The sequence below is a fragment of the Oncorhynchus tshawytscha genome, linkage group LG09, assembly GCF_018296145.1.
Source record: "Oncorhynchus tshawytscha isolate Ot180627B linkage group LG09, Otsh_v2.0, whole genome shotgun sequence".
Lineage (NCBI taxonomy): Eukaryota > Metazoa > Chordata > Actinopteri > Salmoniformes > Salmonidae > Oncorhynchus > Oncorhynchus tshawytscha.
This window is the reverse complement of record NC_056437.1, coordinates 5,887,283-5,899,381: the sequence shown is the minus strand read 5'-3', so window position 1 is coordinate 5,899,381 and position 12,099 is coordinate 5,887,283. Positions and strand designations below refer to the sequence as shown.

General features: G+C 42.9%; 1 protein-coding gene across 12 annotated transcripts in view; it reads left to right on the top strand.

The window, feature by feature from the left end:
- LOC112234271 (cingulin-like protein 1) overlaps nt 1-9,376 on the top strand; it is a 71,773-nt gene extending 62,397 nt beyond the window's left edge. For 3 of the 12 annotated variants that reach the window (XM_042326412.1, XM_042326424.1, XM_042326414.1), the window contains 9 exons: nt 700-873; nt 2,231-2,320; nt 2,633-2,716; nt 4,869-4,987; nt 5,065-5,173; nt 5,761-5,924; nt 6,531-8,514; nt 8,563-8,619; nt 8,784-9,376. In XM_042326412.1, coding sequence (XP_042182346.1) covers nt 700-873; nt 2,231-2,320; nt 2,633-2,716; nt 4,869-4,987; nt 5,065-5,173; nt 5,761-5,924; nt 6,531-6,639 — 849 coding nt within the window. In that variant the 3' untranslated portion in view covers nt 6,640-8,514; nt 8,563-8,619; nt 8,784-9,376. The other 9 variants (XM_042326423.1, XM_042326421.1, XM_042326420.1 and 6 more) reach the window with 9 other exon arrangements.
- Nucleotides 9,377-12,099: the final 2,723 nt, after the last annotated feature.

The following is a 12,099-nucleotide window of genomic DNA, read 5'->3' as shown; positions in this document are numbered from 1 at the left end:
ATAACTGTATGTGTTGTCAGGTGAGCTGATAGATAACTGTATGTGTTGTCAGGTAAACTGATAGATAACTGTATGTGTTGTCAGGTAAACTGATAGATAACTGTATGTGTTGTCAGATAAACTAATAGATAACTGTATGTGTTGTCAGGTGAGCTGATAGATAACTGTATGTGTTGTCAGGTGAGCTGATAGTTAACTGTATGTGTTGTCAGGTAAGCTGATAGATAACTGTGTGTGTTGTCAGGTAAACTGATAGATAACTGTATGTGTTGTCAGATAAACTAATAGATAACTGTATATGTTGTCAGGTGAGCTGATAGATAACTGTATGTGTTGTCAGGTAAACTGATAGATAACTGTATGTGTTGTCAGGTAAACTGATAGATAACTGTATGTGTTGTCAGATAAACTAATAGATAACTGTATGTGTTGTCAGGTAAACTGATAGATAACTGTATGTGTTGTCAGGTAAACTGATAGATAACTGTATGTGTTGTCAGATAAACTAATAGATAACTGTGTGTGTTGTCAGGTAAACTGATAGATAACTGTATGTGTTGTCAGATAAACTAATAGATAACTGTATATGTTGTCAGGTGAGCTGATAGATAACTGTATGTGTTGTCAGGTGTCAGGTAAGCTGATAGATAACTGTACGTGTTGTCAGGTAATCTGATAGATAACTGTATGTGTTGTCAGGTGTCCGATAAGCTGATAGATAAGGAGCGTTCTCTGGAGGAGGAGATCCAGCTGAGAGAGAGAGTTCAGCTGCAGTTGAAGCAGGCAGAGAGGACCGTAGAGGACCTGACCATGGAGCTACAGACTGCTGCACAGACCAAGGAGGACCTGGACAAGCAACTCAAACAGGCTCAGGTTGGTACAGACAGACAGAGAGCACCATAAACCCTAAGCCCAGTTTAAAGAGGACCTGGCCAAGCAAATATACTGTAGATATAGAGAGAGTAGACTGTATGATACTGTAGATATAGAGAGAATAGACTGTATGAACCGTGGGAGATATACTGTAGATATAGAGACAGTAGACTGTATGATACTGTAGATATAGAAACAGTAGACTGTATGATACTGTAGATATAGAGAGAGTAGACTGTATGATACTGTAGATATAGAGACAGTAGACTGTATGATACTGTAGATATAGAGACAGTAGACTGTATGATACTGTAGATATAGAGACAGTAGACTGTATGATACTGTAGATATAGAGACAGTAGACTGTATGATACTGTAGATATAGAGACAGTAGACTGTATGATACTGTAAATATAGAGACAGTAGACTGTATGATACTGTAAATATAGAGACAGTAGACTGTATGAACCTTGGGAGATATACTGTAGATATAGAGAGAGTAGACTGTATGAACCGTGGGAGATATACTGTAGATATAGAGAGAGTAGACTGTATGAACCTTGGGAGATATACTGTAGATATAGAGAGAGTAGACTGTATGAACCTTGGGAGATATACTGTAGATATAGAGAGAGTAGACTGTATGAACCTTGGGCGATATACTGTAGATGAACAGGTAACTGCCAAAATAATGGAAACCCAACATAGTGTCTTAATAGGGTGTTGGGCCACCATGTGACTCCAGAACATTTTCAATCCACCTCGGCATGCATTCTACAGGTGTCTGGATCTCTACTGGAGGGATGTGACACCATTTCTTCCACCATAAATTCCATCATTTGGTGTTTTGTTGACGGTGGTGGAAAACACTGGTCTCAGGTGCCGCTCCAGAATCTCCCATAAGTGTTCAATTGAGTTGAGATCTGTCGACTGAGATACACACACACACACACACACACACAGAGCACCTCTTTCAAAGTCACTGAGATCTCTTCTAGCCATGGTAGCCAAAATAATGGACAATTGGGACTTGCTATGCATGACGGGATGTTAATTGCTTAATTAACTCAGGAACCACCTGCTTTCCATATACTTTTGGGTCCTTCGTTTACTCAAGTGTTTCCTTTATTTTGGCGGTTACGTGTAGCTCTAGAATACAGATAAATGGGCGTGGTTCTCTTTCAGCTTCGTCTTTGAGGTCAATGAAGGTTTACTGTCAAAGCACTGTGACAACTGCTGGGAAAAAAAGCTTTCTAAGGACGTGTGATTGATTGTGTTTTATCACAACTGCCAATGTAGAAAAGGTGTTATATAGAGCGATTCGATTCGATTGGTTGACGTGTTTCTCCTTTCACAGGAGAAAGCGATAGATCTTGAGAGCGACCTGGAGGAGATGCAGGACAGTGAACAGAGTTGGTCCAGGAAGCACAAGAGAGCCATCGAACAGGTATGTCTGTCTGCCTGATCTCTGACCCCTGACCACTATGCCACACTGAACCAATGTTATTCTGTTCTCTGTTCACGTCAATTAATATAGTTAGTCTAAACATTCTCATAAATCATTTAAATATGAAATGTAATCTTCTGGGACTTTAACTGAATCCAAGATTCCTTGACTGATGCCTGGCCAGTGAGAATTAATTATATTCTGCTGTTGATCTGATTCGCCAGCAGCGAATGGGGACAGGGTTGTTTTGTTGAGGATGTGCCCCAGTGGGTGTGAAGTACTATCTAAAACAGACTGTTGTGTTCTTCACAGACAGAACAGCTCCAGCTGAAGTTGATTCAGGAGAAATATGTGAATGAGCAGCTGGACAGTGAGAAGATCAACCTGACGAGACAGGTACAGTAACTATGGCTGGGTTTTCACCGGGAACTGTTGTAACCTGCAGGGTGGGGACGTTAGCCTGTGGTGTAGCTACGTGATCCGTCTATACATCGGTGTTGTATGTAGGGAATTTGTTGTGATTCATGTTTAGCTATGTTTTTATTTATTTTATTTTACCAGGCAAGACAATTAAGAACAAATTCTTATTTTCAATGATGGCCTAGGAACAGTGGGTTAACTGCCTTGTTCAGGGGCAGAACGACAGATTTGTACCTTGTCAGCTCGGGGATTTGAACTCGCAACCTTCCAGTTACTAGTCCAACGCTCTAACCACTAGGCTACCCTGCTGCCCCAAAGGTTTAGAAACCCCGGTAGCAATGGAAACCAAACGACCTGTGGTGTACTGTAACATTCCTTCCTGTGGTGTCTGTAACATTCCTTCCTGTGGTGTCTGTAACATTCCTTCCTGTGGTGTCTGTAACATTCCTTCCTGTGGTGTCTAACATTCCTTCCTGTGGTGTCTGTAACATTCCTTCCTGTGGTGTCTGTAACATTCCTTCCTGTGGTGTGTAACATTCCTTCCTGTGGTGTACTGTAACGTTCCTTCCTGTGGTGTCTGTAACGTTCCTTCCTGTGGTGTCTGTAACATTCCTTCCTGTGGTGTCTGTAACATTCCTTCCTGTGGTGTACTGTAACATTCCTTCCTGTGGTGTACTGTAACATTCCTTCCTGTGGTGTACGTAACATTCCTTCCTGTGGTGTCTGTAACATTCCTTCCCGTGGTGTACTGTAACATTCCTTCCCGTGGTGTACCGTAACATTCCTTCCTGTGGTGTACCGTAACATTCCTTCCTGTGGTGTCTGTAACGTTCCTTCCTGTGGTGTCTGTAACATTCCTTCCTGTGGTGTACTGTAACATTCCTTCCTGTGGTGTACTGTAACATTCCTTCCTGTGGTGTACCGTAAAATTCCTTCCTGTGGTGTACCGTAACATTCCTTCCTGTGGTGTCTAACATTCCTTCCTGTGGTGTCTAACATTTCTTCCTGTGGTGTACTGTATCATTCCTTCCTGTGGTGTACTGTAACATTCCTTCCTGTGGTGTACTGTAACGTTCCTTCCTGTGGTGTACTGTAACGTTCCTTCCTGTGGTGTACTGTAACGTTCCTTCCTGTGGTGTCTAACGTTCCTTCCTGTGGTGTACTGTAACGTTCCTTCCTGTGGTGTACTGTAACGTTCCTTCCTGTGGTGTCTGTAACATTCCTTCCTGTGGTGTCTGTAACATTCCTTCCTGTGGTGGTCTGTAACGTTCCTTCCTGTGGTGTACTGTAACATTCCTTCCTGTGGTGTACTGTAACGTTCCTTCCTGTGGTGTCTGTAACATTCCTTCCTGTGATGTACTATAACATTCCTTCCTGTGGTGGTCTGTAACGTTCCTTCCTGTGGTGTCTAACGTTCCTTCCTGTGGTGGTCTGTAACGTTCCTTCCTGTGGTGTCTGTAACATTCCTTCCTGTGGTGTACTATAACATTCCTTCCTGTGGTGTACTGTAACATTCCTTCCTGTGGTGTACTGTAACATTCCTTCCTGTGGTGTCTAACGTTCCTTCCTGTGGTGTACTGTAACATTCCTTCCTGTGGTGTCTAACGTTCCTTCCTGTGGTGTACTGTAACGTTCCTTCCTGTGGTGTACTGTAACGTTCCTTCCTGTGGTGTCTGTAACATTCCTTCCTGTGGTGGTCTGTAACGTTCCTTCCTGTGGTGTACTGTAACATTCCTTCCTGTGGTGTACTGTAACGTTCCTTCCTGTGGTGTACTGTAACGTTCCTTCCTGTGGTGTCTGTAACATTCCTTCCTGTGATGTACTATAACATTCCTTCCTGTGGTGTACTGTAACGTTCCTTCCTGTGGTGGTCTGTAACGTTCCTTCCTGTGGTGTACTGTAACATTCCTTCCTGTGGTGTACTGTAACGTTCCTTCCTGTGGTGTACTGTAACGTTCCTTCCTGTGGTGTACTGTAACGTTCCTTCCTGTGGTGTACTGTAACGTTCCTTCCTGTGGTGTACTGTAATGTTCCTTCCTGTGGTGTACTGTAACGTTCCTTCCTGTGGTGTACTGTAACGTTCCTTCCTGTGGTGTACTGTAACGTTCCTTCCTGTGGTGTACTGTAGCTGCGTGACCTGCGTGTGGCGATGGAGGAACTTCACAGCTCCAGAGTCCAGGTGGATGTGATCACTAAGACAGAGAACCGGGTCAAGGAGCTGGAGAACGCTCTCAGAGTGGAGGAGAGGTACGTCTATTTTTGTATCTACAGGACGACTACACAGTGTTTGTGGACTGGTGTATTAACGGAGTTCTCCTGTGCAGGAACAAGGTGGTGATGAGCAACACCATCAGTAAACTGGAGAGGAAGATTAACGAACTGTCTGGTCAGCTGGAGGAGGAACAGAAGATCGTTACAGAGCAGAAGGACCTGGTAGGATACCTGCACTAACACCACCACTACGCTACTAGGTGTGTGTGCGTGTGTGTGTGTGTGTGTGTGGTACGAAGCAGAAGGACCTGGTAGGATACCTGCACTAACACCACCACTACGCTACTAGGACTGTGTGTGTGTGTGTGTGTGTGTGTGTGTGTGTGTGTGTGTGTGTGTGTGTGTGTGTGGTACTGTGTGTGTGTGTGTGTGTGTGTGTGTGTGTGTGTGTGTGTGTGTGTGTGTGTGTGTGTGTGTGTGTGTGTGTGTGTGTGTGTGTGGTAAGAAGCAGAAGGACCTGCTCGGACACTTTAAAGTTACTAACACAGGAGAGCCATGTCAGATGGACAGTGAATCCTAGTTACATTCATTTTGTCTGTAAACACAAGTTTATTTATACTGTGTTCCTGATAGGACTTCCAGGATCTCTTGTTAAATAATAATGTTTAATGAGATAACTTTGTATAAGTGGATGTTATTTATTGACGTGATACCTCTGTTATACCTCTGAGTGTTGTGATGCGTAATGTGCAGTTTGATATGGTAGCCCTCTGAAGTTGACCCAATGACCTATAACCTCTCTCCATCAGATGACCCAGAGGATGCGTTCCCTGAAGCGTCAGCTGAACGAGGCGGAGGAGGAGTCCAGTCGTAGAGACGCTCAGTGCCGCCACACCCAGAGGGAACTGACAGAGGAGAGAGAGACCTCCAACAGACTACAGAGACAGCTCCTGGATCAGCACCTTCAACTCAAGTACGTGGTTTAGAAAATAAAGGTTCGATGAAAGAGAGAGACGGAGATCAGAGAGGGAGAGACTAGAAAGAGAGGCAGATCAGAGAGGGAGATCAGAGAGGGAGATCAGAGAGGGAGATCAGAGAGGGAGATCAGAGAGGGAGATCAGAGAGGGAGATCAGAGGGAGATCAGAGGGAGATCAGAGGGATAGCAGATCAGAGGGGAGATCAGAGAGGGAGATCAGAGAGGGCGATCAGAGAGGGCGATCAGAGAGCAGAGGCAGAGCAGAGGCAGAGCAGAGGCAGAGCAGAGGCAGAGCAGAGGCAGAGCAGAGAGGCAGAGCAGAGGCAGGGAGAGGCAGAGAGGGAGAGCAGAGAGAGGGAGATCAGAGAGGGAGATCAGAGAGGGAGATCAGAGCAGAGGGCGAGCAGAGAGGCAGGCAGAGGCAGAGAGGGCGATCAGAGAGGGCGATCAGAGAGGGCGATCAGAGAGGGCGATCAGAGAGGGCGAGCAGAGAGGGCGAGCAGAGAGGGCGAGCAGAGAGGGCGAGCAGAGAGGGAGAGCAGAGGGAGAGAGTGATACTGTTTGAACTGCAGGACACAAACACACCCTCATTTGCTCTGCAGACGTAAGGAGTCCACCATGCAAATGAGACAGACTCTGGAGAACCTGCGTCTAGATCTCAGTGTAGATGAAGAGGACCAGGCTGACCAACATCCTCCAAGGCCTGAATAAAGACAACAGCACCTCCTCATACTAGCCTTTTTCAACACACCTTTATTGATAAAGGTCAGAGTGATACCCCTAATACCACCGCTAATAGACTTGACAAGAAACAGCACATTCTACACTGGCACCAATACTGTCATTTATCGTACAAAAAGCCCACAAGTTAAGTGTTCAAACCTTCTTTAGCCTCTTTCTCTGTACTATTGAAATGTGTCTTTAGTTTTTGTTTTCCATAAAGGTCCCAATGCAGCTGTTATTATCTCAATATTAACTCATTTCTGGGTAACAAGGATCTTACTGTGATTGTTTTCAATCAAAATGGTCAAAAAGAAACAAAAATGGATTCTTAGCAAAGAGGTTGTAGCAAAGAGGTTTTTTTTATAATACATTTTTTTGCTGGGAGTGTCTGGGAGTGGTGAAACTGACAACTAGCTGTTATTGGTAGAGAGGTTTTGGAACTCTCTTTCTTATTGGTCTATTAACTCATTTACCGCCTGGTGATGTCACCAGAGTGGTGAAACTGACAACTAGCTGTTATTGGTAGAGAGGTTTTGGAACTCTCTTTCTCATTGGTCTATTAACTCATTTACTGCCTGGTAATGTCACCAGACAGGTCAAAACTCTATCCCACCAAAAACAGGCTGAAACTTCTGGCTGTCTTTTCAAACCTCTTACATTAAAGGGGCATTATCATAATTTTAACAATTTCACAGTATTATTCCAACCCCACAGTGTGGAAATATATATAGAACACAGGAAACTCATGTTTTTTTTTTTTTTGGGGGGTCTGTAGAATATTAAAGGAAGTAGTAGTTGAAGTGTTGTGATTCTTTTGAATCAAATCAAGCTTTATTTATACAGCAGGAGTTATTACAGTATATCAACAGAATTATATTGAATCAAGCTAGCTATCCCTGTACTCTCAAGTCACGTGTTTTAGCGAAGAAAAAGGACCAATAATCAATATATATGATTTGTGTAAATGTAATATACTAACTATTGCTCTTGTTAAAAATATTAAATGGTATTACATTAGGTGAAGAGCACATTATGACTTGTTTGGGACTCAAAACTCAAAGTTTAGGACTTGAGACTTGACTCGGACTTGACTCGGACTTGACTCGGACTTGACTTGACTCGGACTTGACTCGGACTTGACTAGCAACAACACTTGTTGCTCAAACCCTGAGAGAGAGGACCAAGACAAACCCTGAGCAGAAGCTCAGAGAGAGAGAGGACCAAGACAAACCCTGAGCAGAAGCTCAGAGAGAGAGAGGACCAAGACAAACTGTTCAAGAAGGACATTATTTTATTCTCAGGACAGGGGAATCTAAAGGGAATTCTATACGATGTGTAGAATTCATCTAACCATGGAGCTGATGTGCTGTTTTGTAGTACAGTATAGACCATGGAGACTGTAGCATGATGTACTACAGTACCCATAATGCCCTGTGTACAACCATTCGTACCATACCAGTCAGTGTCTAGTCCTATTGCCCTGTTGTTGATGTTATCTTCTACTATAAGTTAAAGATGCTCATGCATCCGCGAAAGATGTAATCACTTACAGGAACTGCTCATAGTGTGCACTCAGGCTCCACATAAACAGGAGGTAGGAAGCAGATCTCGTGTTTTTTGGGGACTTGAGAATGTGATATCCTATATTTTATGGTTTTACGTTTGTATAAATAGCTGTTTTATCTGATGCAGTTAGATAAACTCTTAACCCTTCAGATAAACGTATTTCACAAAATGTTCCTTTCCCTTTCTTCACATGCTGGCAAGACCAAAAAAGGGATTCAGGGCCCTTGAGATCAGGTTCCGAGCCCTTGAGATCAGGTTCCGGGCCCTTGAGATCAGGTTCCGGGCCCTTGAGATCAGGTTCCAGGCCCTTGAGATCAGGTTCCGGGCCCTTGAGATCAAGATCAGGTTCCGGGCCCTTGAGATCAGGTTCTGGGCCCTTGAGATCAGGTTCCGGGCCCTTGGGTTCCGGGAGAGTTCAGGTTCCGGGCCCTTGAGATCAGGTTCCGGGCCCTTGAGATCAGGTTCCGGGCCCTTGAGATCAGGTTCCGGGCCCTTGAGTTCAGGTTCCGGGCCCTTGAGATCAGGTTCCGGGCCCTTGAGATCAGGTTCTGGGCCCTTGAGATCAGGTTCTGGGCCCTTGAGATCAGGTTCCGGGCCCTTGAGATCAGGTTCCGGGCCCTTGATCAGGTTCCGGGCCCTTGAGATCAGGTTCCGGGCCCTTGAGATCAGGTTCCGGGCCCTTGAGATCAGGTTCTGGGCCCTTGAGATCAGGTTCCGGGCCCTTGGGTTCCGGGCCCTTGAGTTCAGGTTCCGGGCCCTTGAGATCAGGTTCCGGGCCCTTGAGATCAGGTTCCGGGCCCTTGAGATCAGGTTCCGGGCCCTTGAGTTCAGGTTCCGGGCCCTTGAGATCAGGTTCCGGGCCCTTGAGATCAGGTTCCGGGCCCTTGAGATCAGGTTCCGGGCCCTTGAGATCAGGTTCCGGGCCCTTGAGATCAGGTTCCGGGCCCTTGAGATCAGGTTCCGGGCCCTTGAGATCAGGTTCCGGGCCCTTGAGACCCTGTTTTGCAATAGACTTTTGTATATCTTAAAACAATGCCATTTATTATGTATTTTTGTAACAGCGTTTATATGCTTTAAGGTGCCGTTGGGTTATTCTACTTTACAGGTGTTTTATCTTCCTAAAATGATGAATATTAATATTAAATACATTTTGAAAAATGATCCATGTTCCTTTTTTCCTATTAAAGTTTTTCATTGAAATTAATTTATAGATAAGAAGATAAGAAGGCCATCGAATAAACACTCCAGAAATATACCGTATAGCCTTTAGGAACCCGGACACAGTTTTCCTTAGCATGGAAGTGATTAGTACTGCCCAAGAAGACCCCAACTAACATATTTCTGGAAAGACAAATTGACGTGATTTTGCTATACAAAAAAAAAAAGCTATGTGTGATTTGCATCACTTAAGTTGAATAAGTAAAAATTTGGCCCACAAATATACCAAAATGTCTCTTACTAATTGTCACGTCCTGTCCTTAGTTCCTTTTTTATGTCTCTGTGTTAGTTTGGTCAGGGCGTGAGTTGGGGTGGGCGTTCTATGTTTTCTGTCTCTGTGTCTGCACCAGACAGAACTGTTTCGTTTTTGTTCGTTCTCTTGTTATTTTGTTTCGTGTTCAGTTTAAATAAATATTAACATGGACACGCACCACGCTGCATATTGGTCCGATCCTTCCTACTCCGCCTCAGAAGAGGAGGAAAACCATTACATAGTTTATATTTAGAGAATGCCATAATGTATTACATAGTTTATGATTAGAGAATGCCATAATGTATTACATAGTTTATGATTAGAGAATGCCATAATGTATTACATAGTTTATGATTAGAGAATGCCATAGTGTATTACATAGTTTATGATTAGAGAATGCCATAATGTATTACATAGTTTATGATTAGAGAATGCCATAATGTATTACATAGTTTATGATTAGAGAATATAGTGTATTACATAGTTTATGATTAGAGAATGCCATAATGTATTACATAGTTTATGATTAGAGAATGCCATAATGTATTACATAGTTTATGATTAGAGAATGCCATAATGTATTACATAGTTTATGATTAGAGAATGCCATAATGTATTACATAGTTTATGATTAGAGAATGCCATAGTGTATTACATAGTTTATGATTAGAGAATGCCATAATGTATTACATAGTTTATGATTAGAGAATGCCATAGTGTATTACATAGTTTATGATTAGAGAATGCCATAATGTATTACATAGTTTATGATTAGAGAATGCCATAATGTATTACATAGTTTATGATTAGAGAATGCCATAGTGTATTACATAGTTTATGATTAGAGAATGCCATAATGTATTACATAGTTTATGATTAGAGAATGCCATAGTGTATTACATAGTTTATGATTAGAGAATGCCATAATGTATTACATAGTTTATGATTAGAGAATGCCATAATGTATTACATAGTTTATGATTAGAGAATGCCATAGTGTATTTATTTTTTAGTTGTTGTTCTCCTTATTAGTTGACATAGGTTTTTACAAAGTCATTTTAGCTGTTCGGTCCGAACAGATTCATAAATCATGGGAATTTGTCTGCGCTACGCAAGACGTTGACTCACAGGCACGTGCTGCTAGGCAACCCACCTGCACTTTCCCGAGGCAAGCCTTCGACCCTCCACGGCTAAAGGAAAGTGTGAGAAATGTGCTAATAAACTTCTTTGCTAGATTCATGATAGTGTTGCGGTTAGGAAAGCGAACTTCAAAACGTGATGATGTTTATTGGAATTGACAGCTGTTTTTGGTAAGTAAATGAGCCTGCTATCTTCTGACATGACTGACTACATCTGTAATGGCCAGTGTCGTACTATAATTTATGTTTTCATTGGCAAGATTAGCAAACTAAGACATGACGTCCCAGCAACAACTACACATCGAAGTATAACTGATCAAATTATGAAAGACAAGCGTTGTAATTTTGAATTCCGTAAAGTGAGTGTGGAAGAGGTAAAACAATTATTGTTGTCTATCAACGATGACAAGCCACCAGGGTCTGACAAATTGGATGGGAAATTACTGAGGATAATAGTGGACGATATTACCATTCCTATTTGCCATATCTTCAATCTAAGCCTGCTAGAAAGTGTGTGCCCTCAGGCCTGGAGGGAAACGAAGGTAATTCCACTACCCAAGAATAAGTAAAGCCCCATTTACTGGCTCAAATAGCCGACCAATCAGCCTGTTATCTGTTAGTTTCAGAGTGGGTGGCAAGGAATAAGTTAGCCCTAAATATTTCAAAAACTAAAAGCATTTTATTTGGGACAAATCTTCCAGTAAACCATAAACCTCAACTAAATCTTGTAATAAATAATGTGGAAATTGAGCAAGTTGAGATGACTGTCATGGTCAAAACATGGTGATGCAACAGTAGCTAAGATGGGGAGAAGTATTTCCATAATAAAGTGCTGCTCTACCTTCTTAACAAGGCAGGTCCTACAGGCCCTAGTTTCTACCTTCTTAACAACACTATCAACAAGGCAGGTCCTACAGGCCCTAGTTTCTACCTTCTTATCAGCACTATCAACAAGGCAGGTCCTACAGGCCCTAGTTTCTACCTTCTTAACAACACTATCAACAAGGCAGGTCCTACAGGCTCTAGTTTCTACCTTCTTAACAACACTATCAACAAGGCAGGTCCTACAGGCTAGTTTCTACCTAGTTTCTACCTAGTTTTCTTAACAACACTATCAACAAGGCAGGTCCTACAGGCCCTAGTTTCTACCTTCTTAACAACACTATCAACAAGGCAGGTCCTACAGGCCCTAGTTTCTACCTTCTTAACAACACTATCAACAAGGCAGGTCCTACAGGCCCTAGTTTCTACCTTCTTAACAACACTATCAAC